This window comes from Salmo trutta, chromosome 28 (genome assembly GCF_901001165.1).
Source record: "Salmo trutta chromosome 28, fSalTru1.1, whole genome shotgun sequence".
Classification (NCBI taxonomy): Eukaryota; Metazoa; Chordata; class Actinopteri; order Salmoniformes; family Salmonidae; genus Salmo; species Salmo trutta.
Genome location: NC_042984.1, coordinates 14,388,545 through 14,414,816, shown reverse-complemented (window position 1 = coordinate 14,414,816; position 26,272 = coordinate 14,388,545). Strand labels below are relative to the sequence as shown.

General features: G+C 42.2%; 1 protein-coding gene across 2 annotated transcripts; it reads left to right on the top strand.

The window, feature by feature from the left end:
• Nucleotides 1-385: 385 nt before the first annotated feature.
• Nucleotides 386-24,662, top strand: jph2 (junctophilin 2). 2 transcript variants are annotated; one of them, XM_029718767.1, is made up of 6 exons: nt 389-1,341; nt 3,894-4,728; nt 17,845-17,963; nt 19,877-20,796; nt 22,462-22,558; nt 22,814-24,662. In XM_029718767.1, exons 1-5 carry the CDS (start codon nt 963-965, stop codon nt 22,540-22,542), a joined length of 2,334 nt encoding a protein of 777 aa, XP_029574627.1. In that variant the 5' UTR covers nt 389-962; the 3' UTR covers nt 22,543-22,558; nt 22,814-24,662. The 2 variants fall into 2 exon arrangements, with proteins under 2 accessions (XP_029574628.1, XP_029574627.1); XM_029718768.1 differs by lacking the exons at nt 17,845-17,963; nt 19,877-20,796; nt 22,462-22,558; nt 22,814-24,662 and adding an exon at nt 4,978-5,770 and having other exon boundaries at nt 386-1,341.
• The last annotated feature ends 1,610 nt before the right edge of the window (nt 24,663-26,272 follow it).

Sequence of the window (26,272 nt, the reverse complement as noted above, 5' to 3'; positions counted from 1 at the left end):
TGGTTGCAGCTAAGTTTTAGTACTATTTGGTTGATTATTTATATCAGACTTATTTCCCATCCAAGTCGTTGTCTATTAGTCCCAGTAAAGGGAATACTTACTGTATTTTAGCAGTGCTACTATTTAGTAATTACTAAACTATTACGCCATCTTTTAAATATTTTGACATTTTACTTTCACCAGACGTTGTTGGTGATGCACAATTGGTTGACGCGTTAAATAGAAGATTGGGGCCTATTTTAAATGCACTAGATTAGAGTATGTGACTGTAGATGGTCCATATGCACGCCCAACCCCGAAGTGGCAAGTGATCTGGCATCACTCCTTGCAGCAGCGTAAGGATTGGGTTGTATTTTTGGAACAGTGTGTGTGGATCTGGTCGCCTTGTTAGGTCTGCTAAAACATTTCCAATAGCACCAACTGTTTGGTGATAGCAGCGCCAGTGAGGGGAGGCAGGGAAAGGGGCTTTTCTATGGCCACCTTGGAAAGCCATGCAAGATCCCTGGCTCAACCAGAAAAAGAAGACATCCAAAAACAGTTCAACTAAATAATCGCATATTAGTTTTACCTCTGGGGGGGAAAACAACCGTAACAAATCTTACTCAGTCAGCACAGAGCCTTTATGAAGTTCATGACTCTGAAATCGGACAGCGATCAACAGAAGAAAAGTACTGAAATAATCAAAGGGAATAAGAGATAATTAAGTAGACTAAAATGCGCGCTTGAAACAAATTGATCTGAAGTGTCTATAGAGTGCAAGGCTACATGGAAAATACCCCAAAATATTCAAGAACAATACAAAGAATAATACTAAGCACAGTGCCAAATCGTTTTTGATGACAGGTGAAGGCGGATCCATTCTGACAGAAGATATTTTATCTTGACCAAGATTTTCAAAAAGTATTTGATTTGACTCCTCCTTTGAAACTACATTTTTTGTCTGCAGTCACAGAAGGGAAGGTATGAGTGGAGGTCGTTTTGAATTTGATGATGGTGGAGCTTATTGTGGTGGTTGGGAAGGTGGCAAAGCCCATGGGCATGGGATCTGCACCGGACCTAAAGGACAGGGCGAGTTCTCCGGCTCCTGGAATTACGGGTTTGAGGTGGTTGGAGTCTACACCTGGCCAAGCGGAAACGCCTATGAAGGCTTCTGGTCGCAAGGGAAGCGCCATGGTCTAGGAGTTGAGACTAAAGGACATTGGGTTTACAAGGGAGAATGGACTCATGGCTTCAAGGGGAGATATGGCTTGAGGCTGAGTGTTGGTAGTGGGGCAAAGTATGAAGGAACGTGGAATAACGGATTGCAAGATGGATATGGCACAGAGACCTATGCTGATGGTGGTATGTTTTTTATTCCTTTATTTATATGTTGTTCTGAATCTGGTGGAGTACTTCCTAGACACAACATGGGAATGTTGCATTTGTAATATGTAATAACTGTGTAATAACAATAGCACATCTATTAGCCTCATTGACATCTGTCATACCTGACATTTAACATTTGAAGAAGGTAAAGGGTAGAGGTAGTTAATTAAATAGGACAGGTATGCAATTTTGGTTTATGCTGATATATCCAGGTGCAGCTGAGAATATAATAGCAAGTTTTGAGTGATTTTCAACAAAGCACAGTGGGCTATACACTACAGTACAGTACTAATGTTCCATTTGGGTGTTTTATGAGAGAATGAGTGACTCAAGCTTGCAGCAGTGAACCAAGGAGAGGAACCCAAGTGTTGCTGCAGATGGTCCATTGGGATCTTGCCCATTCCTAAGGACCTCTTGCCAAACGATAGTGGCAGTGGATGGCACATTAGCAGTGTGTATCCATACAAAAGTGTGTGCTATGTTGTGGGATGTTAAGCTGTGTTTTATGTGGAAGTTATTGTTTCAATTGCTGTCACACGAACGAACGCGCGCGCAAACACACACACAAGAAGTCATGGGCCTACAGTAAAAGTGCTGATCTAGAATCAGGTCCATGTAATTGTATTCATTATGAGCTAAAAGGAAAAACTGCACTCCTACTCTGAGACATTTTATGGGCCCCAAAGAACCGGTGAGAGTAAATGAAAGGAACAGGAGGAGAAACACTGATTGCTCTACTGTTGAATGAACTAATAGCCAGAGGAGTTGGCAAACACACATACAGTAGAGATCTAGGACCAAGCTATATTGTCCTCATACTGGCACTACACTTGAACCTGCTGAGAGATCACACCAATGATATCGGTGACAGTGCTGTCTGTTTAAAGCCCCTGGTGCCCTCAGTAGCTGACTCATCAGTTTTGGGCCCTTTTGATTGGTTGATTGGGAGGTTCTGACACCATGTGTCAGGAAGTAATAATAGCCCAGCAGACGGCCCAGCTATAGCTACAGCCGATGGCATCCAGACACATGTCTGATTTTGCATGAGAGACCCATGATGAGTTTGAGTCACATTAATAACTTTAGTTGAACTACAGACTTTCCAACTACCCTGAACAAAAATATAAACGCAACATGCAAGAATTTCAAAGATTTTACTGAGATACAGTTCATATAAGGAAATCAGTCAATTGAAATAAATTCATTAGGCCCTAATCTATGGATTTATTGGTCACAGATATCTTTAAAAAAAGGTACGTGTGTGGATCAGAAAACCAGTCAGTATCTGATGTGACCACCTCATGCAGCGCAACACATCTCCTTCGCATAGAGTTGATCAGTCTGTTGATTGTGACCTGTGGAATGTTGTCCCACTCCTCTTCAACGGCTGTGCGAAGTTACTGGATATTGGCGGGAAATGGAACAGGATGTCGTACATGTTGATCCAGAGCATCCCAAACATGCTCAATGTGTGACATTTCTGGTGAGTATGCAGGCCATGGAAGAACTGGGACATTTTCAGCTTCCAGGAATTGTGTACAGATCCTTGCGACACGGGGCTGTGCATTATCATGATAAAACATGAGGTGATGGCGGCGGATGAATGGCACGACAATGGGCCTCAGAATCTTGTCACGGAATCTCTGTGCATTTAAATTGCTATAGATAAAATGCAGTTGTGGTCGTTGACTGTAGCATATGCCTGCCCATACTATAACCCCACCGCTACCATGGGGCAGACTGTTCACAACATTGACATCAGCAAGCCGCTCGCCCACACAACGCCATACACGTGGTCTGCGGTTGTGAGGCCACTTGGACATACTGCCAAATTCTCTAAAACAATGTTGGAGGCGGCTTATGGTAGAAATTAACATTCAATTATTTGGCAACAGCTCTGGTGGGCATTCCTGCAGTCAGCATGCCAATTGCATGCTCCCTCAAAACTTGAGACATCTGTGGCATTGTGTTGTGTGACAAAACTGCACATTTTAGAGTGTGCTTTTATTGTCCCCAGCACAAGGTGCACCTGTGTAATGATCATGCTGTTTAATCAGCTTCTTGATATGCCACATCTGTCAGGTGGGTGAATTATCTTGGCAAAAGAGAAATGCTCACTAACAGGGATGTAAACAAATGCGTGCACAAAATTTGAAGAAAAAAAAGTGTGTGCATATGGAACATTTCTGGGATATTTTATTTCAGCTCATGAAACACTTTACATGTTGTGTTTATATTTTAGTTCAGTGTATGATACCTACTGTATCAAACCGTATAGGCTGACTATGCCAATGTACTTCACAGTGCAGGAAAAAGTTCTGGTTACTTTATTTTACTTTCAAAACAAAACCACTCATCTTGTCTCACTGTTGAAGTGCTTGCAATTATATAAGGGTGATCATTTGGTGTGAGCTAAACAGCTAGCCCAAACGTTTTCAATCAAATCAGAGGCCGGCAAAGCTTCATTTTATATTGGCTATTTCTCCAGATGTTAACATATCTATCAATTCCCTCTCTTGTCTTTCCAGGCACATTTCAGGGCCAATTTACTGGCGGCATGCGACACGGGTACGGAGTACGTCAGAGCGTGCCTTACGGTATGGCGGCGGTGGTTCGCTCCCCTCTCCGCACTTCCCTCACGTCCCTCCGCAGTGAGCAAAGTAATGGCACCCTGCTTCAGCAGGACGTCCCCGTCATCATTGCCACCAACGCCGCCGGCCAGGAGGCCCGAGTCACCACACCCACCCAGCTGGGACCTTCCCGGGGTGGCTTCGCCCTCACGCTCCAGGTGGATCCAGACGCCGTCAAGCCCAAGAAGAAGGGCCTCTTCCGAAGGGGGTCTCTGCTGGGGAAGCTGAAGAAGTCTGACTCCCGCACTTCCTTATCCAGCGTGAGGAGCAAGCTAAGCTTCCTGGGAGCGAGGAGCGAGTCAGCGTTGAGTTCAGCGGCCAGCGATGTGGCCAGCGATGCCAACTCCACCATCAGTCTGGGAGATGAGAGCCTAGCCGGGGCAGAGGATTTCCCCCCTGTGGAGGCCGACATCGATGCAACCACCACAGAGGTTTATATGGGGGAGTGGAAGAACGACAAGCGTTCAGGCTATGGAATAAGCGAACGTTCCAGTGGGCTAAAGTATGAAGGCGAATGGCTGGACAACCAGCGACACGGCTATGGATGCACCACCTTTGCGGAAGGAGGGAAGGAGGAAGGAAAGTATATGAACAACATGCTGGTGAAGGCCATGAAGAAGAGGGTTATCCAACTGAAGGGCACCAAGATCAGGCAGAAAGTGGAGCGCAGTGTGGAGGGAGCTCAGCGGGCGGCGGCCATCGCCAAACAGAAAGCAGAGATCGCTGCCTCCAGGTATGGAAAAGACCATACATATTCATTACTGGGATAGACTAGGTGATCATGATCAGACACATTTTCAGTAACACTTCAGCAGCACCAAAATAACAATCACACTTATTCAACCCATTGTATTATAAATATTTATTGTCTATGTATAATCACTTCTTACCTTCTTACATTTTTTTTTTAATCCTTCAAGTACACCACATTTCTTCTCTCTAACAACTCACCCTATGCCTCTCCTCCCACTATTCCTTTTAGCAATTCACCAAGAAATGCACCCACAAGAGCAAGGCTCTGCTTCAATGTCAACGTTCAATGTTTTAGACACTGATGCCTACCTCGGCATAGCGGTACATGGACAGGAGGGCTACTGTATGGCACTGAATGGTAAAAATAGGTTGATGATGGCAAATAAAGATGCCATTGAGTTAGATCAGATTCAGCAGTTGCAGGTGTTGCTCCTGTGATTTCTCTGGCTGTGGTCACAATAGGAGCCATAGAAGACAGAGAGAAAAAAGTGACTTCTTCTGTGTGGAGTCATTATATACAGCTTGTAACAGACTGAAGAGAAAAGGACAATGTCTGTGTGCCACCCTGTCTCATCTAGTCTTATTTGAAATTCTTCTGCAACTATTTTTCCTGCTTCTCTTGTGTGCTATACAGAGGGAACCCGTTGTAGTAGAAGGCTGTTCCTTGACAAATTGGCACCACTGTTCGTTGACAGCACAGTGCCTCAAACCATGAAGGCCATTCTCTTCCTGCAGTGTACGGGGCAAAATTAGCCATGTCACACAGAAATCAATGTCAAGTTCGACAGCGGAAGCAATGCCATGGTTTCAGTTTATTGTGCAGTTCCCTTGGCTAGGTAAGGGGGATGTCAGGGAACCAAACATACTTTTTAGAGAAAGGTCCACGTCACCATTACACCAAAGTCTGATTGATTACATGACATCCCTCTTACCTCTGTCATTTGTGTGTGACGTTAGCCATTGTAGCAGGAAATCAATCATTTTCCATTGTAAAATGGACAATAAAAGGATCTATTATTTTCTGTTCTATTGCCTTCCACTGTGAGCCACCACTACTGGCTGTAAGGGACCAGATCTGCAGTGCACTTCAATTTATATTGATACAATACACTTTTGAGAGAGGGTGTTGGTTAAGGCTCCCCTCTTTGCTTAAACTGATAGGGAAGGAAATCTCTGAGGCATCTCTTTACAATTAAGTTTTGATATCAGAATATGATTTTGTTCTTTGTTTACTGTAGGCCGGCTAGACCTAATTTGTCCATACATGCTTAGGCTACCGACACAGAGAAACCCAGTCGCTGACTTTCAAGATGACAGAGGTTTCTTTCGTGCCTCACCATAGAAGGCAGCAGCTTTTAGATCTACTGTAAGCCACAGCAGCACCTGAAATAAGCCCCTGTGTTTACAACAGTAGGTTTACATCCCAAATGTCACCCTATTGCCTTTATAGTGCACTACTTTTCACCAGGGCCCATAGGGCTCTGGTCAAAATTAGTGCACTACATCGGGAATAGGTTGCCATTTGAGACACATACTCAGGCTGATGAACTGCAGATCCTGTGCTGACTCCTAGACAGATGGAAATCTAAATATTTTACCACAGAGACAAGCAGTATTACAAGAATTATGGGCCAAACGTGTTTTGTATTGTTTTAAGGCTCAGCTACATCATCTTCTAGACAGGCCTAGTCCCGAAGACTCCATGAATAGACATCTGAAACAACCAGAAGCCTTTTGAGGACTTACTGTGGAAACCGACACTTAGTGGATTAAGGACACCACAGTGGTTATAACCTGTCTGGTCTCTTGACTTTTTCCTCAATGGATGAGGTCAAGTCTGATTGTCCCGTACATTCAGCTCATTTTAGTGGTACGCGGAATCTCCAACAGCCAGTAATGCAATAGTGATGCAAAATATTATTTTTCTACTTAATCATATTGCTACTCTGGAAACAGTCATGAGAAGATTGTCACTTGTATTCTAGAAATAGAATCGGGAAGTGATTGAATCACCCGTATATCCAGAGGAGTTTTCCATTGAAGCCTTCTGCTCTGTTGTTGTGGGGTGGAGGACAGGGCAGGGCAGCTAGCCAGGATGGTATCCTTTTGCATGACGTGAACCATGTCCCTGACAGCAGAGCAGCAGTGCTCCCTGTCCACTGCACAGGCAACAGCCAAGGTGCCAGGGCCAAACAACCAGCAGCCATTGTGATTAAGTCAGGGGTTTATAAATACAACCTGTTTATTCAGCCTGGTCTCATAGTATAGACGTATCATAGTAAATGTAAATCCGGGACAGTCAAATTACTAAGATATGTTACGTTTGGTATGCTTACATAAGACAGCAGTTTACTTAAGGCAAAACTGAGTGTGGTTGGTCAGGGTGGATGGGTGGGTGTATAATGCGAACGGCTAGCAACCCTAAGGTTGCGTGTTCAAATCTCGTCACAGACAGCTTTTGTATTTTAGCTAATTCGCAACTTTTGAACTACTTACTACTTCTTAGCTACTTTACAACTACTTAGCATGTTAGCTAACTCTAACCCTAACCTTAACCCTTTAACCTAACTCCTAACATTAATGTAAATTAACCCTAACCTTAACCCTAAGCCCTAGCCTAGCTAATGTTAGCCAGCAAGCTAATGTTAGCATTAGCCACCTAGCTAACGTTAGTCACAACAAATTGGAATTCGTAACATATCATACGTTTTGCAAATTTGTAAGAAATTGTGAGTTTGCAAATTCTTAACATATTGTACGAATTGCAATTCGTAACATATTGTACAAATTGCAATTTCAGAACATATCATACAAAATGAATGATGGACATTCACAAATTAATACGTACCATACGAAATGTATCATATCATACTAAATGGAGTGTCTGGGATTTACGTACAGATTTATAAGAAATGCTCTGAGACGTGGTTGGTTTATTGAGACACTCAGCCGCCCGCAGGTTAGGATAGTTAATGCTCCCCCTCTGCCCCATGCCTCCCTGCCCTGACTTTCAGTTAATATTTTGAGTTGTCCCTGGTATTGTGTGTGTGCACGTGTATGTGTCTGATGTGGGCTGAGTCTCTTCAGAGTATCTGAAGGTAGAAGAGGCCATGGCTGTCTGGGACTGTCTGGGTGTAAATGACACACACAGAGAGAGAGGCCTAGTGTCAGTACTCAGTACAAACTGGAGCCCTGACTGGCTGGCTAAATAAGGGCATGCACACACTGTTGCTATATCACAATCACAAGGGAATGCAGGCTACAGCTGATTGTTGTTGCTCTCCCGTCTTCCTTCATCTTTCCTGCCCAGTCACAGTCAGCCACAGCCAAAGGATGTTTTCTCTGCTAAATAGTCTACGCTCTGTCTGACACGGTAGACTAGTAACGTCACATCATAGTTTACTGTAGAAGTAGTACTGCTGTAAAACAGCTCATCAATGAATTAAACAACCAAGTCTTGCTTACTTGAATGACTACAGGCTTGCTTCTTAAGACCTAAAAATGTACTATGTTTATGGTGTTAGTATCCTCACCTAAACCTGAAGACAACTTTGTGGTCTGTTGGAACAGTTTGCTAACCAGTCCCCATGCAGTGACAAGGCTCTCAAATAGGTTTTAGAACTTACTGACTGGTATCTAGCAGACAAGAAACCAGACCAGGGTTTAAATAGTATTTGAAATCATTTCAAGTACTGTAGCTGGGCTTAAATGAGCTTGCCTGGCGCAATACAAACCTCACCTATCTGACATTGCTGGTAGACTAAAGCAATAAATAAACGTTTTTGAACAATTTCAAATAGTGTTTAAACCCAGGTCTGCAAGCAACACATCATGGACACCACAGCAGTTAGTAGCCTGGCGGACAGGCAACACATCATGGATACTAGGGCAGTCAGTAGCCTAGCAACACATCATGAATACTAGGGCAGTCAGTAGCCTAGCAACACATCATGGATACTAGGGCAGTCAGTAGCCTAGCAACACATCATGGATACTAGGACAGTCAGTAGCCTAGCAACACATCATGGATACTAGAGCAGTCAGTAGCTTAGTGAACAGGCACCACATCATGGATATTAGGACAGTCAGTAGCCTAGCGACACATCATGGATACTAGGGCAGTCAGTAGCCTAGCAACACATAATGGATACTAGGACAGTCAGTAGCCTAGCAACACATCATGGATACTAGGGCAGTCAGTAGCCTAGCAACACATCATGGATTCTAGAGCAGTCAGTAGCTTAGTGGACAGGCAACACATCATGGATACTAGGGCAGTCAGTAGCCTAGCAACACCTCATGGATACTAGAGCAGTAGAGGTAAGAGTTTGGCATGTACATTCCCACTGGGCAAAAACCTGTTGAATCAACATTGTTTCTATGTCATTTAATCCAAATGATTCAGCATGATGATATTGAATCAAGTGGGAAACTGATTGTTTTTGTAAAAAATCGTCAACGTAAGGGCATTTCGTATTTTTCTCACTTTTAAACTTCATCTAATGACATGGTGACATTTAATGTTGATTTCACGTTAAATTGAAGTTAGTTGACAAATCAACCAAATGTAAATCAAAACTAGAAAATGAAATGACGCTTGTGCCCAGTGGGTTTTGCCTCAATGCAGCCAATCATATGATTCATAAATATGAGTGTTTGGGATAACACTGTCTATTCTAACCGTTGTACTGTATGTACACTTCCTCAATACCCATTTAGAGTACATTGAATGTCTATCGTCAGAATTAATGTGATGCTGAAAACTGTAAAGTAATGAGACAAACTTTTACCTGACTACATTGTCAGCAGGTTTCATGTTTACATTGTTTCAAATCAGAAGAGGTAATGAAAGTCTAATGTTGGTGTCCTTTCACCCAGAACAACAAACAGATACTGTATTGCTTGACTGCTCAGTCAAGTAGCACATCCATACTGCTAGTAGTACTATAAAACCCTCCCACTGGCATAAGTTCAGGACCCCACTCATCTGCAGAGCTCCAGTGACAGGCACAATGACAGAGTACCTCCTGTGACTGTCGTGTGAAGTCTGAGCTGTAGCATGACGAAAAGCAGACTGACCTAAATGTAATGTCCAGTGATAGTCATGGCTAATGAAGGCTTTTTAAGGAAAATTACATTATCTATTATTTTTCAAATGAATGTCAAGCTAGCTTTATGTTAATGTTTAAAAATATATACTGAACGCAACATTACATTTACATTTAAGTCATTTAGCAGATGCTCTTATCCAGAGCGACTTACAAATTGTGAAGTGTTGGTCCCATGTTTCATTAGCTGAAATAAAAGATACCTGAAATTTTCCATATGCACAAAAAGCTTATTTCTCTCAAATGTTGTGCACAAATTTGTTTACATCCCTGTTAGTGAGCATTTCTGCTTTCCCAAAATAATCCATCCGCCTGACAGGTGTGGCATATCAAGAAGCTGATTAAACAGCATTATCATTACACAGGCACACCTTTTGCTGGGGGAAATTAAAGGCCACGCTAAAATGTGCAGTTTTGCCACAGATGTCACAGATGTATCACAATGTATCAAGTTTTGAGGGAGTGTGCAATTGGCATGCTGACTGCAGGAATGTCCAACAGAGCTTTTGCCAGGGAATTGAATGTTCATTTCTCTACCATAAGCAGCCTCCAACGTCATTTCAGAGAATTTGGCAGTACATCCCAACAGGCCTCACAACCACAGACCACGCCAGCCCAGGACCTCCACAACTGGCTTCTTCACCTGCAGGATCATCTAAGGATGGGGGGGGGCAGATCTGTCGCCTGGGCCCAGATCTGTTTGTACTGTCTTGCCAACTCCTATGGTCATTGTCGTGCATAGGAGTTGGCTATACAGCACAAACAGATCTGTGACCAGGCTACGTAAAACCACCAGTATAGGCTGGTCCCAGATCTGTTTGTGCTGTCTTTCTTGCCAATTCCTATGGTTATTACCGAGCCATAGGAGTTGGCTAAATAGCACAAACAGATCTGGAACAAGGCTACCATCAGTAGTTCAGAAGCAATATACTAGCATTGGTGGCCCTCTCCTCATCGGTTCACTTCACACAAACAGATCTGGGATCAGGGCCTACACTGATGGTTTACTTTACAAGCAATCTAAGAGGACTGTGAGGAGTACTGCAGGTAGTCAAGAAGCACCATCTGTCATGACACTCCTCCCACGGAAAGGCACAGCAATGCCTGGCAACCCAACAGAACGGCCATTTTAGGAACCTCTAAACACTACACACCAGATCATGTTTGTTATGTACTCCTTGAAGGAGCCCGTCGTATCTGTCAACTGTTTACATTTTAGGTATATACTGTATGTTCAGTGAAGTCCCACTACACTCACTATGCTGTTATAACACTATACTGTTATAACTGCCATTCTAGTCTAGAAGAATTGAATTTGTTTAAGTATTCATTTTGAGTTTTAGTGTTCAAGAGTTTGTTTTATATTATGATACGTCATATCCTAGTTCATAAACTTGTAAACGGCAGATGGGCTTGTCAACTGTTCAATCGAACAGACTGTCTGCCTCTCTGTTTGACATTTTATCAAGACCTCAGCATGTCTGAGACTACTGTATAAGAAACAGTGAAGAAGCCCTTAAAAGAGGGATTGTTGACTTAAGAGCAGACAGTTGTTGATCTACTGTACTATATAAAGACAGGGATTCTCAGCCTCCTCAGCCTAATCTGTTGGGGAAGTGCTTCCCACATAATTAGGAATTAGAATACTAGAATTTTTGGACCATTCTGGAACTTTGAGGGTTTATGACATAGTCCCTCTAGTAATTTAATAGGATCTCTCAACCTGGTCTCAAAGACTAAATGTAACATAGTAAAGTTAATCCAGGACACTCAAATTTGTATGTTGTGTTTGGTATGGTTAAGGGTGGTTGGTCGGCGTGGATGGGTGAGGGTATAGCGCAAATGTCTAGCAACCCAAAGGTTGCGTGTTTGAATCTCATCACGGACAACTTTAGCATTTTAGCAACTTTGCAACTACTTACTACTTTTTAGCTACTTTGAAACTACTTACCATGTTAGCTAACCCTTCCCCTTTAACCTAACCCTAATATTAACTGTAACCTTCACTGTAACTTTAACCCCTAACCCTAACTCCTAGCCTTGCTAATGTTAGCCACGCCATCTAGCCACCTAACTAACATCAGCCACAATAAATTGGAATTCGTAAGATATCATATGTTTTGCAAATTCATAACATATTGTACTAATTGCAATTTGTAACATACAGTATCATACAAATTGTAATTTGTATTAAACATTTCATATGAAATGGATGATGGACAGCCACAAATTAATACATACCAAATGAAAAGTGAAATATCAGACTAATTGTAGTGTCCTGGATTTACATTTACTATGTTACATCTATCCCTGAGTCCAGGTTGGATCTATATGGTGCTGCCTACCCCTCAAAGGCTTCAAGTGGATGGATCTATTTAAAGCCCCAGTGTAACGTTACAGTATGTCAAGTATTCACGGAGTCATCACAATCAGTAAGACTCAGCCCCAGCCTGGGCCTGGGGTAGATATCTGTAGCATTGAACCCCGAACACACTCACTCCTTCACTAGGGTTTATAATAACATACTCACACTTTCACAGGGGGTTTATAATAACATACTCACTCCTTCACTAGGGTTTATAATAACATACTCACACCTTCACGAGGGGTTTATAATAACATACTCACTCCTTCCCGAGGGGTTTATGATAACATACTCACTCCTTCACTAGGGTTTATAATAACATACTCACACCTTCACGAGGGATTTACAAAAATATACTCACTCCTTCACTAGGGTTTATAATAACATACTCACACCTTCACGAGGGGTTTATAATAACATACTCACTCCTTCACGAGGGGTTTATAATAACATACTCACACCTTCACGGGGGGTTTATAATAACATACTCACTCCTTCACGAGGGGTTTATGATAACATACTCACTCCTTCACTAGGGTTTATAATAACATACTCACTCCTTCACTAGGGTTTATAATAACATACTCACACCTTCACGAGGGGTTTATAATAACATACTCACTCCTTCACGAGGGGTTTATAATAACATACTCACACCTTCACGGGGGGTTTATAATAACATACTCACTCCTTCACGAGGGGTTTATGATAACATACTCACTCCTTCACTAGGGTTTATAATAACATACTCACTCCTTCACTAGGGTTTATAATAACATACTCACACCTTCACGAGGGGTTTATAATAACATACTCACGCCTTCACTAGGGTTTATAATAACATACTCACACCTTCACGAGGGGTTTATAATAACATACTCACTCCTTCACTAGGGGTTTATAATAACATACTCACTCCTTCACGAGGGGTTTATAATAACATACTCACACCTTCACGGGGGGTTTATAATAACATACTCACTCCTTCACTAGGGTTTATAATAACACACTCACTCCTTCACGAGGGGTTTATAATAACATACTCACTCCTTCACGAGGGGTTTATAATAACATACTCACTCCTTCACAAGGGGTTTATAATAACATACTCACTCCTTCACTAGGGGTTTATAATAACATACTCACTCCTTCACTAGGGGTTTATAATAACATACTCCTTCACGAGGGGTTTATAATAACATACTCACTCCTTCACGAGGGGTTTATGATAACGTACTCACTCCTTCATGAGGGGTTTATGATAACATACTCACTCCTTCACTAGGGTTTATAATAACATACTCACTCCTTCACGAGGGGTTTATAATAACATACTCACTCCTTCACGAGGTGTTTATAATAACATACTCACTCCTTCACGAGGGGTTTATAATAACATACTCACTCCTTCACAAGGGGTTTATAATAACATACTCACTCCTTCACGAGGGGTTTATAATAACATACTCACTCCTTCACTAGGGTTTATAATAACATACTCACTCCTTTACTATGGTTTATAATAACATACTCACTCCTTCACAAGGGTTTATAATAACATACTCACTCCATTATAGTTTATAATAACATACTCACTCCTTCACGAGGGGTTTATAATAACATACTCACTCCTTCACAAGGGGTTTATAATAACATACTCACTCCTTCACTAGGGTTTATAATAACATACTCACTCCTTCACGAGGGGTTTATAATAACATACTCACTCCTTCACGAGGGGTTTATAATAACATACTCACACCTTCCTATTGGTTTATAATAACATACTCACTCCTTCACAAGGGTTTATAATAACATACTCACTCCTTCACGAGGGTTTTATAATAACATACTCACTCCTTCACAAGAGGTTTATGATAACATACTCACTCCTTCACGAGGGGTTTATAATAACATACTCACTCCTTCACGAGGGGTTTATAATAACATACTCACTCCTTCACGAGGGGTTTATAATAACATACTCCTTCACGAGGGGTTTATAATAACATACTCACTCCTTCACTAGGGTTTATAATAATATACTCACTCCTTCACTAGGGGTTTATAATAACATACTCACTCCTTCACGAGGGGTTTATAATAACATACTCACTCCTTCACGAGGGGTTTATAATAACCCTGTGAAGTAACCAGAGAAAAATAGAAGAGAAAGTGTTGGTCAGGAGGAGGAGTCTATGTAGATTATGTTTAAATACAGTATACATCTTGAAGTGCTGTCAAGGTCCAACATTTGATATACATTTATTTAATGCAATATTATGTAGCCATTATGCCACACAGACACATTGTGCAGACATGATATTCTGTATATGCATTTTATTTATTTTTAAAGTAGTACACAGCAAATAGGTCAACTTTTTTCATGGAGTACCAGCAGACTGGGAATGTTAATTTATTGCATTTGCCTCTTATACATTGTTCTAATTAAGAAATAACTTAATTAATAAATTCACATGATAAACTAATACATCTGTGATTATAACATACAGGATAGCGGGGCCCCTGCAAACCCCCTGGCAGTATCTCGTTGTCTGGGTCGCGGTGTTAAAGAGTCATTTATTTCTATTCCAGTTCTCCAACGGCAGAATAGGACACCCTCTCCAGCTAATACTAATAATAAACCATGCAACCAACTCAACTCCACACAACAGCCCTATAAAATATGTTTTTAAAGATGAAATATTGTAAACAATAATCTCTGTAGTATTTTGGTCCATCTGAGTCTGGTTTTGGTTCTTACAGCACAACCCCTGAGTTTTTGGTTCGTATCAGTATTCATCTCTTTGACTAAAGGGCTAGCTGGCTATAAGGCATGGGGACAGACTCTTAAGTGTCGGGGATGTTCTCTTTGCTTTTTATAGTCCAGCCAAAGTATCTTTCCAAATAAATAGGAGGGTAATGAGGTCTATGGGGTGCTTGGGTTTGCAATGGCAACAGCGATCACCTAAAACCTAGTGAAAGGGTAGCAGAATATCCCAATCATTTTCACAGACAATTGTCATGATCAATGATCAGAATCTGATGAACAATAATTCAGCTTTTAGGTCAGATCTGTTTATTTGAATATTTGATCACGATGACGTAAGTAGCTACAGATTTAGCCATTGTGAAGTTTGACAGACAGGGTTCACTGAAGATGCACTGTTGTGGTCCTTTGCTCCGCTAGGAGCTATAACCTTTTGAGACCCAGCAATACATTTTTGTCCTGTCTAGGGGACATTCGTTTTTGGTCCGTAACTCTAAAGCCACACATGCCACTGTGTACCTTTTAAGAGGACATTCTGGGCTTTTCAATGATATTTCATGTGTGGGGGTGTCACCGTGTGTAATTATCAATTTTGTGAGTGAAATTGTTTCTAATGGGTAAATATCTCAGGAATAGTTTGGTGAGTTTTCAGAGTAATGTAATAATTTTTTCACATTAAATAAGAGCTTAATAAAAGCTTGTTAATACATGTCCTCTGTAGTGGAAATCAGGATGCTCTAACTATGTTTTATACCCACTATCCCCATTTACTGTAATACTAAATGTTTCATAATTACCATCAACTGAGTCCTAATGGCCAATACAGTGCACATACAATAAAAAGTAAATACAAATATTTGTTCAATGTATTTTTCTTTGTAACATGTTTTTTTCACCCCAAACATTTATGTGATGTAAAAAAAAGTATATATACAGTGCATTCGGAAAGTATTCAGACCCCACATTTTGTTACGTTACAGCCTTATTCTAAAATTGATTTTTTTTTAAAAATCTCATCAATCTACACACAATACCCCAGAATTACAAAGAAAAAAATGTTTTTTAGAAATTGTGCAAATGTATTACAAATAAAAAACTGAAATATCACATTTACAGAAGTATTCAGAACCTTAACTCAGTACTATGTTGAAGTACCTTTGGCAGTGATTACATGCTCGGGTTTTCTTGGGTATGACGCTACAAGCTTGGCACACCTGTATTTGGGGGAATTTCTTCCATTCTTCATTGCAGATCCTCTCAAGATCTGTCAGGTTGGATGTAGAACTGTTTGGCCATAAAGACCATTGTTATGTTTGGAGGAAAAAGAGGGAGGCTTGCAAACCGAAGAACACCATCCCAACCGTGAAGGTTGGATGGGGAGCATCGCTGCACAGCTATTTTCAGGTCTTTCCAGAGATATCGATTGGGTTCAAGTCTGGGCTCTGGCTGGGCCAGTCAAGGACATTCAGAGACACTCCTGCATTGTCTTGGCTGTGTGCTTAGGGTCGTTGTCCTGTTGGAAGGTTAACCTTTGCCCCAGTCTGAGGTCCTGAGCGCTCTGGAGCAGGTTTTCATCAAGGATCTCTCTGTACTTTGCTCCATTCATCTTGGCCTCGATCCTAACTAGTCTCCCAATCTCTGCTGCTGAAAAACATCCCCACAGCATGATGCTGCCACCACCATGCTTCACTGTAGGGATGGTGCCAGGTTTCCTCCACATGTGACGCTTGGCATTCAGGCCAAAGAGTTCAATCTTGGTTTCGTCAGACCAAAGAATCTTGTTTCTCATGGTCTAAGAGTGCTTTAGGTACCTTTTGGCAAACTCCAAGCTGAGGACTGGCTTCCATAAAGGCCTGATTGGTGGAGTGCTGCAGAGATGGGTGTCCTTCTGGAAGGTTCTCCCATCTCCACAGAGGAACTCTGGAGCTCTGTCAGAGTGACCATTGGGTTCATGGTCACCTCCCTGACCAAGGCCCTTCTCCCCCGATTGTGCAGTTTGGCCAGGCGGCCAGCTTTAGGAAGAGTCTTGGTGGTTCCAAACTTCTTCCATTTAAGAATTATGGAGGCCACTTTGTTCTTGGGGATCTTCAATGCTGCAGAAATGTTCTGGTACCCTTCCCCAGATCTGTGACTTGACACAATCCTGTCTCGGAACTCTACGGACAATTCCTTCGTTGGTTTTTGCTTTGACATGCACTGTCAACTGTGGGATCTTATATTGACAGGTGTGTGCCTTTCCAAATCATGTCCAAGCATTTGAATTTACAACAGGTGGACTCCAATCAAGTTGTAGAAACATCTTAAGGATGATCAGTGGAAACAGGATACACCTGAGCTCAATTTCGAGTCTCATAGCAAAGGGTACTTATGTAAATAAGGTATTTCTGTTTGTTTTTTGTAATACATTTGCAAAAATGTATGGGATATTGTATTGGGGCTCCCGAGTGGCGCAGCGGTCTAAGGCACTGCATCTCACTACAGACACCCTGTTTCAAATCCAGGCTGTATCACAACCGGCAATGATTGGGAGTCCCATAGGGTGGCGCACAATTGGCCCAGCGTCATCCGGGTTTGGCTGGCGTAGGCCATCATTGTAAATACTAATTTGTTCTTAACTGACTTGCCTAGTTAAATAAAAACAATGTGTGTAGTTTGATGAGGGAAAACATTTATTTAATCAATTTTAGAATAAGTCTGTAGTGTAACAAAATGTGGAAAAAGTCAAGGGGTCTGAATACTTTCCGAATGCACTGTATATAATATATCAGGAGGATAAGGAATAAGTCAAGTAAGTCATTGTTAGCTTGGGTTTGTGGATATTGAGTAAATTAGGCTTTGTTTGTTTCCCTGCAGGACGACCCATGCTAAGGCCAAGTCAGATGCTGCCGATCAGGCTTCCCAGGCCTCCAACCAGGAGTCCAGCGTCGCCAGGGTGGTGGCCAGGGAACTGTCCCCTTCCTTCTATCAGCCAGGTATGTGAAGTGGACTTCTCAACTGTATGATCCAGGAGATACAGTAGCAAGAACCTGTATATCCAGGCTTTCTCACATAGCTTCCAATAGCCAAGTGCTGTACAAGCCTTGGAAGAACAGTAATGCAATACTTTCAAGAACAGTATTGAAAAGTTAATTGAACGATATTACATGATTTTAAAAGCGAAGTAAAGTCCTGTTCATGGTATCTAGCATCTTGCTGTACAGACCGATAGAAAGATCTGTCTTGCTGCTGTTGCTGTTCTTTGCTTGGCTGAGGTAGGCTCTCCACAAGGGTAGTCACCTTTGAAGGTCTAAAAAAAGAAGCGTCTTACTTGGGTAGAGGGATCATATCAGTTTCCAGACAGGTCTGTCAGTGGCCCAGGGCCACACTGTGTGCCCCTGCATTTCTTTCCCCTCTCAGTCACTCACTACCTACCCAGGACACCGTGGAGTGCTTAGCAGATCTAAAAGGACACTGATAACAAGTTGTCACTGACTGTTGAGTGCCTGCCTGAAATGTCTGTGTCTTATGGTACAAATGGGCATACCCCCCTGTGAATTCCACCATCAACTATCACTCACACAAAGCTGACAGGGAGAAACAGTGCTAGAGGATATAATATTTCCCAGATTCTACCTGCAAGAATTTTCCTGGATCTTCTTGAATGAAAAATTGGGAGCTAAACAACACTATGTGATCGATCTTTTCTCACTCCATCTATTAGTCTTTTTGTCTGGGTCCGTGTTTGCTTGCCTGCACTTTAGGTCAGATAGTAAGTGGTTACATCAGAGCCTGTAAATAGAAGGCTCTGACAAGTCAGTATTTCAAATCCTACCATGCAGTATTATGTTATAGGTTGTACATCAAGAACCAGCTAGCAGTTCATATTTCATTAGGCCTATATTACAGACTCAACTTGTTTGGATTGGCATATTGCAATTCAGCTGTTAAGATTAAAGGTCCACTCTGTGATATTTACAGCCTAAAGTACCATGTTTTTTCATCAGACTGTGAAAATGAGAACTATGAATAATCAATCTTAATTGGATCTTTAATGGGATCAGCAGTTGCTCTGTTCTCAGTTCAGCTGTAGTCACCCCACATGAGGTTTTCTAGCTAGACGTTCCTGGGGTGACTGGAACTGGACCGTGTTACAAACAGACAGAGTAGCTCCAAATACAAATAGAGACCTTGGTGATACCCCGGAAAATCCATCCTTCACTGTCTCCACTTCTTAGCTAAACAAATTAGTCTGATCTTTATCTAGTCTGATCTAGTCTTACATATTGGCCAAACCGGCACAGTGCGTGCGCCATCGTACGCATGTTGATTTTGTCTGTCCCCACCAGACGCTTTCTTGGCACGAATGTTAAAATACCAAAAACAACTGTGAACCAACTATATTAATTTGGGGACAGGTCGAAACACACATGAAACATTCATGGACATTTAGCTAGCTTGGTTTGTTATTTTACCTGAAATGACAATGGTCCTTTTTTTCTGGATCTTTGTAGAATTTTGACCCATTTTGAGTCCTACAAAATCTTGTGTTCTCTACTCTGACAATCCACAGATAAAAGAGGAAACTTAGTTTGTTTTTCTTTAATCTCTCCTCGTTTATATTTCAATCACCCACGTGAGTTAGTATACTCGTGAAAACCAATAAGTAGATGGAAGAGGCGGGACTTGCAGCTCATCAAGTGTCTCAAATAGAACCAAGTTCTATTTTAGCTCCTGGCTACGCAAACGCCCGTGAGCAGTTTTGATAATTTGATTGAATAACATGTATGTGTACATTTATTATGCAACGCTAACCATGCACACAACATGGCCAGTCTAGTCAGGGTGTTAGCTTGTTGTTGAGATTAGAATCTCATCAAACATAACATTTATTCATGTTGTTCCACAGGCCCAGAGTACATGAAAAAGAGAGCATTACAGGAGATCTCAGAGGCCAATGAGCACACAGACCCTATAATGCATGAGCAACTGTTAGCAGAGCAGCCACTGACACCTGCTGAAAGCCCAATGCTGCACGACAGGCCTGGCTCCACTCCAGCCTGCACACCCTCCCCCAGCCCGGCCATCACCCCTCCAGCATCCAGGCACTCCAAACAGGGCAGCATCAGCAAAGAGGACTCCCATCTGCTCGGCCCTGCTGGCTGGAACGGGGACAAAGGTGGTGGAAGTCGGGGGAGCAGCCGTCCCAACAGCAGAACCAACAGCCGACCCACCACCCCCTCGTCCAATGTGGCCACCACCACTCCCGCCCCTGCCACTGCTCCCCCTGAAGAGTGCCCCACTTCTGCCCCCATCCTTAGCAGCCGGGGGAACTCCCGCGCCTCCAGCCGCCTGAGCAACAAGATAGAGCAGGGCTCCGACCTGGAGATCAAGCCCCTGGAGAAGACGGCCTCTGAGGCTAAAGTGTCCGACGCTACTCCCTTGGTAAGGACCAGTGTCACCTACTCAGAAGAAGAAGTCCCACCCCCTCATCCCGCCTCCAAAGAGTCTTCCCAAGCTGCCGCCACCCCCGAGCTTAATGAGGCAGAGCCCAAACAAAGAACAGAGTCGGTCAATGAACGACCAGTGTCTGCTGTATCTGAGAGCAAACCAGGGTCCAGCGCTCAGTCTGTTAATAAAGTGTCACCCAAGCCATCTCCGTCACCCAAGCCATCGCCAAAACGAGAGGCCAGTCCGGCTTCAAAACCTGCCACACCTGCACCTAAACCAGCACCTAAGGTTGAACCCAAAGCGGAGGCCAAGCTGATGAAGAACATGGTAAAGAGCCCAGGTACAAGTGAAGTTACAGAGCTAGATGAATTTGAGCAGGTAAGGCAATTCAAGCAATCAATATCTCATGTAATGAACAGTTTTGAGAACAAATTCAGTCAAATGAAGACTCTTCTTACATGTTCTGTAGTATATTCTCCCATGACCTGACTTCTAAAAGTAGACTCATAACATACAGTAGGTCCTCTCCCCTCTAAGTGCAAATTTGTAACATGATGTTACTCTTACTTTTTGACTAACACAATCAAGACAATTCTCCCATTTCTGATTGGGAGGGTAAAAGTGAAATTATGAACAGATTACATGACAAACATTTTTCTCCAGCAACCAACAGCTACCATCAGTAGCTCTAAGTAGCTAAGATAATTCCTATTTTGTCATCCAGATAACCAATTCCCATCAATGAAAATATGTAAATAAACATAGGTGACTGTTACATAGGTGTTTACAGAAGCAACAGTTGTTTGTTCGGAATTATTATGTAGATTTTAGATGCCGTGCAGACTAGGGGTTTGACTGGTACGTGAGCCCTAAGCAGTCTGCCCTATAAGGCATGTATTCTAGGGGTTTTTCCAATAGCCCAGGCCCCCTGTGTTGAAAGGGGCTTACTGCATATGAGAACCTACCAGTCGGCCACAGCTGATGTACCGTAATTTCCGGACTATTAAGCACACCTGAATATAAGCCGCACCCACTGAATTTTTTAAAAAGTATTATTTTGAACATAAATAAGCCGCACATGTCTATAAGCCGCAGGTGCCTACCGGTACATTGAAACAAATTAACTTTACACAGGCTTTAACGAAACACGGCTTGTAACAAAAATAAATAGGCTTTAACGAAACACGGCTTGTAACAAAAAAAAATAATTTGCAGTAAGCTTTAGTTGTCTTTTTGCACTGAGTCAATTCCTCACGCTGCTGTTTCAAATGTCTTATCATCGACTCATTAAGACCAAGCTCCCGTGCAGCAGCTCTATTTCCTTTTCCAACAGCCAGATCATTCGCCTTCAACTTGAAAGCTGCATCATATGCATTTGTCCGTGTCTTTACCATGATGAGGGTGACAAAATGACTACCGTAATCAGAATGATGGGAAGTTTGAGAGCGCTCGATTTAATCTAAACAGTAAACAAAAAAGTTGTTTGACCTTAACCCGTTCGGCAATTTCATTGGTCTAATGAAAGCTTCATGCCGGCAAAAATCTGAGCACGTCACAGAATGTGGTTTTTTTTAAGAAAAAAAATGGAAAGCGGGAAAAATCCATATATTAGCCGCGTCATTGTTTAAGCCGCGAGGTTCAAAGCTGGGAAAAAAGTTGCGGCTTATAGTCCGGAATTTACGGTAGACAGATTGTGTTCCTTATAATGCAGCAGCTTCTCTCCCCGTCACCAAATTTAAAAAAATGTGTTACTAGTCATTACAGAATTGCTACACAGGAATAGATTCAGCTTCATTGTAAAATGTTACCATAAGGATCATTGAGATTTTATGTTCATCCCATTCATATTGCTGATGTTTTATAGATCTATAGGAGTTTAAATGTACTTTACCGGTATATTCATTGTTCTAACAACATCTGCTGCTATCTTGACTGCTACTATCTTGAACAGGTCTGTCTTGCAGAATTTATCACAACATGATAAACCTGTATAAATAAAGGTTAAATAAAACATTAAATATATCTACTCTCTCTCTTTTGCAGGGTCCAAACACCATCATGATAACCATGGTGATTCTGCTCAACATTGGCCTGGCCATTCTCTTCGTACACATCTTGTCATGAAACTCTGTCGACTCAGGTAACTAACACAGCTCTCTGACTGTCCTGCCAGTTACAGATATACACTGAAAGGCACCTGTTGCTTTTGTTTCAAGCAGTCAAAACACAATGGCGCTCAACTTCTTACCCTTGCAACATGTAAGGAAATGTCTGTTTGATCTGATTACACCAAAAGTTACTGTTTTGACTCTGAGGTACTTCAAGGTGATAATGTTGATGAGACATATTAACTTGTCTTCAGATTTGTTTTGTCTGCTTGAACTTTTTCCCACAGGTCACCAGCTTGCGTTGGTGTTGAGGTAAGATTGCCCACATTTTTAAGCAAGGATCATCCAGAACAAAGAGACTACCAAGAAATTCAAGCCTTATATGGAAGGAAACTGACAACAGCTTCTCCACACACAGCCTCTTGTGACTGTGTTGAGGCTCTTTGAGGCCAAACTGATTTTCAGAGTCTTGGAATATCTGTAGTTGAATTGAAGGACATATGAATCGTTATGAATCAAGACTGAAGGACATCAATGAATCTGAATGTCAGGAAGAGGGTCTGAATGGACACTGTGCTTGTAAAGGGGGGATCCACTGGTGAGTTTCAGAATCTACACTGGAGATGGTGTTGCATGTTATACACAAGTTAAGTCTACGCTATCAAATGGCTTAACACCGACAGATTAGAGTGGTTGTTGACTGGACAGGTGAGGTTGTGTTCACACAGTTAGCCCAATTCTGATATTTTTTCCTCTAATTGGTCTTTTGACCAATCAAATCAGATCTTTTCACATCAGATCTTTTTTTAGAGATGATCTGATTGGTCAAAAGACCAATTTGTGAAAAAAATATCAGAATTGGGCTGTCTGTCTAAACGCAGCCTAAGTGTCATTAAATAATTAGTTATGTAATTAGATATTCATTTAACTGATAGCTTGCCTATAGAAATGTAATCTCTTGGAAAATCTCAAATAAACTGAATATCCATCACTAATTTTTTCCTTGAAATTTAGATTGATAGATCAGGGTTTCCCAAACTCGGTCGTCTGGACCCCAAGGGGTGGACGTTTTGGTGTTTGCCCTAGCACTACACAGCTGTTTCAAATGATCAACTAATCATCATTAGAATCAGCCGTATAGTGTTAGGGCATAAAACCAAAACGTGCACCCCTTGGTGTCCCGAGGACCGTGTTTGGGAAACGCTGAGATAGATGAAGACAGTAAAGATTAGCTGTTTGGGGGGTAATACTCAGTCTTCAAATGTATTTAGAAAAAATAGATATTATGCCACCATTAGATTATCTGTTTAATTTTTTTGCCATATTCTCAACTTTCTTCAGTAGACATCAGTAAAGACATCTCAGTCTCTTTGACGCAGTCTCTTTGACGTCACAGGGCTCTTGTAAGACATGAAATACAGAATATTGATTCGACAAAGCCTGAGAATCAGTGATTATTTTAATCACAATGGCAACGCAACCCACCACAGCAGTGCAATGTAATGTATGGTTATCTTTCACATCAAATATTTGCTTTCCAAGGCAAATGTTTGAGTGAGTCACACTGGACTTGTGTTTAAAACAATATATGTAATGGGAGTGGTACTGCACTAATAAAAGGCATTGTATAGTTCAGTAAGAGGTTTTCAAATGACACAGAATAGAGGATACATTTTAGGACTTTAACCAGTGTGTGGTATTGAATTTCTGGTGTAATGTCTACTGTATGTAAACTGTTTTCTGTTTGTCTGATCAAAAGTAAGGTAAAGCACCCTATTTTATGGTTTGATTTCAATAAAAGCATGACTCAATGGAGTCACAGTGACAAATGTGGGTGGGTGGGGGGTCAATTCTGTCAAAACAATTGGGGAACATTTTGTGAAGATTTTGAGAGGGTAATTATTTGAACAAATGGGTTTGCTTTGTTAGAATGTAATTGTGAGCAATTGTTTAGGGATTTTGTTGGTCTGTATGTTTGAGTAGGTCACACTATTTCAAATGCATTTCATTCAGAACAACAGTTTGTGCTTCAAAATCAATTAAGCAGATTTTCCTCCCAACTTTTGTAAGCATCTGGGCACTGTTTGTTTGTGTGTGTGTTTTTGTACCTTTTTGAAGTACACATATTTTAATCTATGAAAGTATTCTGTTGTTGCATTTTTGAGTAATATCCAATCCCACATATATATATATTTTTTGTTGTAGAGTCAATGAGATTATACCTCATGTTTGGGGGAGAGTGGAAAAGGTAGCGTATTTTAATGGAGAGCACTCTGAGATTGTGCACTGTCTAAATCATTATTCCTAGCTTTATTTTCCCTTTTGTCCCAAAAGGTTGTCTTCGCATCAAAAGATGATTGATAAATAAGTGGAAAAAGATATTTGAGATAAGGTACTCTTGCCAGTTTCCTGGTAATGTAAAAGAGGACTCAGATCTATTTCCTTACTACACTGCTCAAAAAAATAAAGGGAACACTTAAACAACACAATGTAACTTCAAGTCAATCACACTTCTGTGAAATCAAACTGTCCACTTAGGAAGCAACACTGATTGACAATACATTTCACATGCTGTTGTGCAAATGGAATAGACAACCGGTGGAAATTACAGGCAATTAGCAAGACACCCCCAATAAAGGAGTGGTTCAGCAGGTGGTGACCAGAGACGACTTCTCAGTTCTTATGCTTCCTGGCTGATGTTTTGGTCACTTTTGAATGCTGGCGGTGCTTTCACTCTAGTGGTAGCATGAGACGGATTCTACAACCCACACAGTGGCTCAGGTAGTGCAGCTCATCCAGGATGGCACATCAATGCGTGCTGTGGCAAGAAGGTTTGCTGTGTCTGTCAGCATAGTGTCCAGAGCATGGAGGCGCTACCAGGAAACAGGCCAGTAAATCAGGAGACGTGGAGGAGGCCGTAGGAGGGCAACAACCCAGCAGCAGGACCGCTACCTCCGCCTTTGTGCAAGGAGGAGCAGGAGGAGCACTGCCAGAGCCCTGCAAAATGACCTCCAGCAGGCCACAAATGTGCATGTGTCTGCTCAAACGGTCAGAAACAGACTCCATGAGGGTGGTATGAGGGCCCGACGTCCACAGGTGGGGGTTGTGCTTACAGCCCAACACCGTGCAGCACGTTTGGCATTTGCCAGAGAACACCAACATTTGCAAATTCGCCACTGGCACCCTGTGCTCTTCACAGATGAAGCAGGTTCACACTGAGCACATGTGACAGACGTGACAGAGTCTGGAGACGCCGTGGAGAACGTTCTGCTGCCTGCAACATCCTCCAGCATGACCGGTTTGGCGGTGGGTCAGTCATGGTGTGGGGTGGCATTTCTTTGGGGGGCCGCACAGCTCTCCATGTGCTCGCCAGAGGTAGCCTGACTGCCATTAGGTACCGAGATGAGATCCTCAGACCCCTTGTGAGACCATATGCTGGTGCGGTTGGCCCTGGGTTCCTCCTAATGCAAGACAATGCTAGACATCATGTGGCTGGAGTGTGTCAGCAGTTCCTGCAAGAGGAAGGCATTGATGCTATGGACTGGCCCGCCCGTTCCCCAGACCTGAATCCAATTGAGCACATCTGGGACATCATGTCTCGCTCCATCCACCAACGCCATGTTGCACCACAGACTGTCCAGGAGTTGGCGGATGCTTTAGTCCAGGTCTGGGAGGAGATCCCTCAGGAGACCATCCGCCACCTCATCAGGAGCATGCCCAGGCGTTGTAGGGAGGTCATACAGGCA

Excerpts from the sequence above, each read along its gene's own strand:
- jph2 (XM_029718767.1), top strand. The coding sequence starts at position 963 with ATGAGTGGAGGTCGTTTTGAATTTGATGATGGTGGAGCTTATTGTGGT. Across the intron at positions 1,342-3,893 it reads AGAGACCTATGCTGATGGTG|GCACATTTCAGGGCCAATTT; the intron begins GTATGTTTTTTA and ends TTGTCTTTCCAG. Across the intron at positions 17,964-19,876 it reads CCCTTCCTTCTATCAGCCAG|GCCCAGAGTACATGAAAAAG; the intron begins GTATGTGAAGTG and ends GTTGTTCCACAG.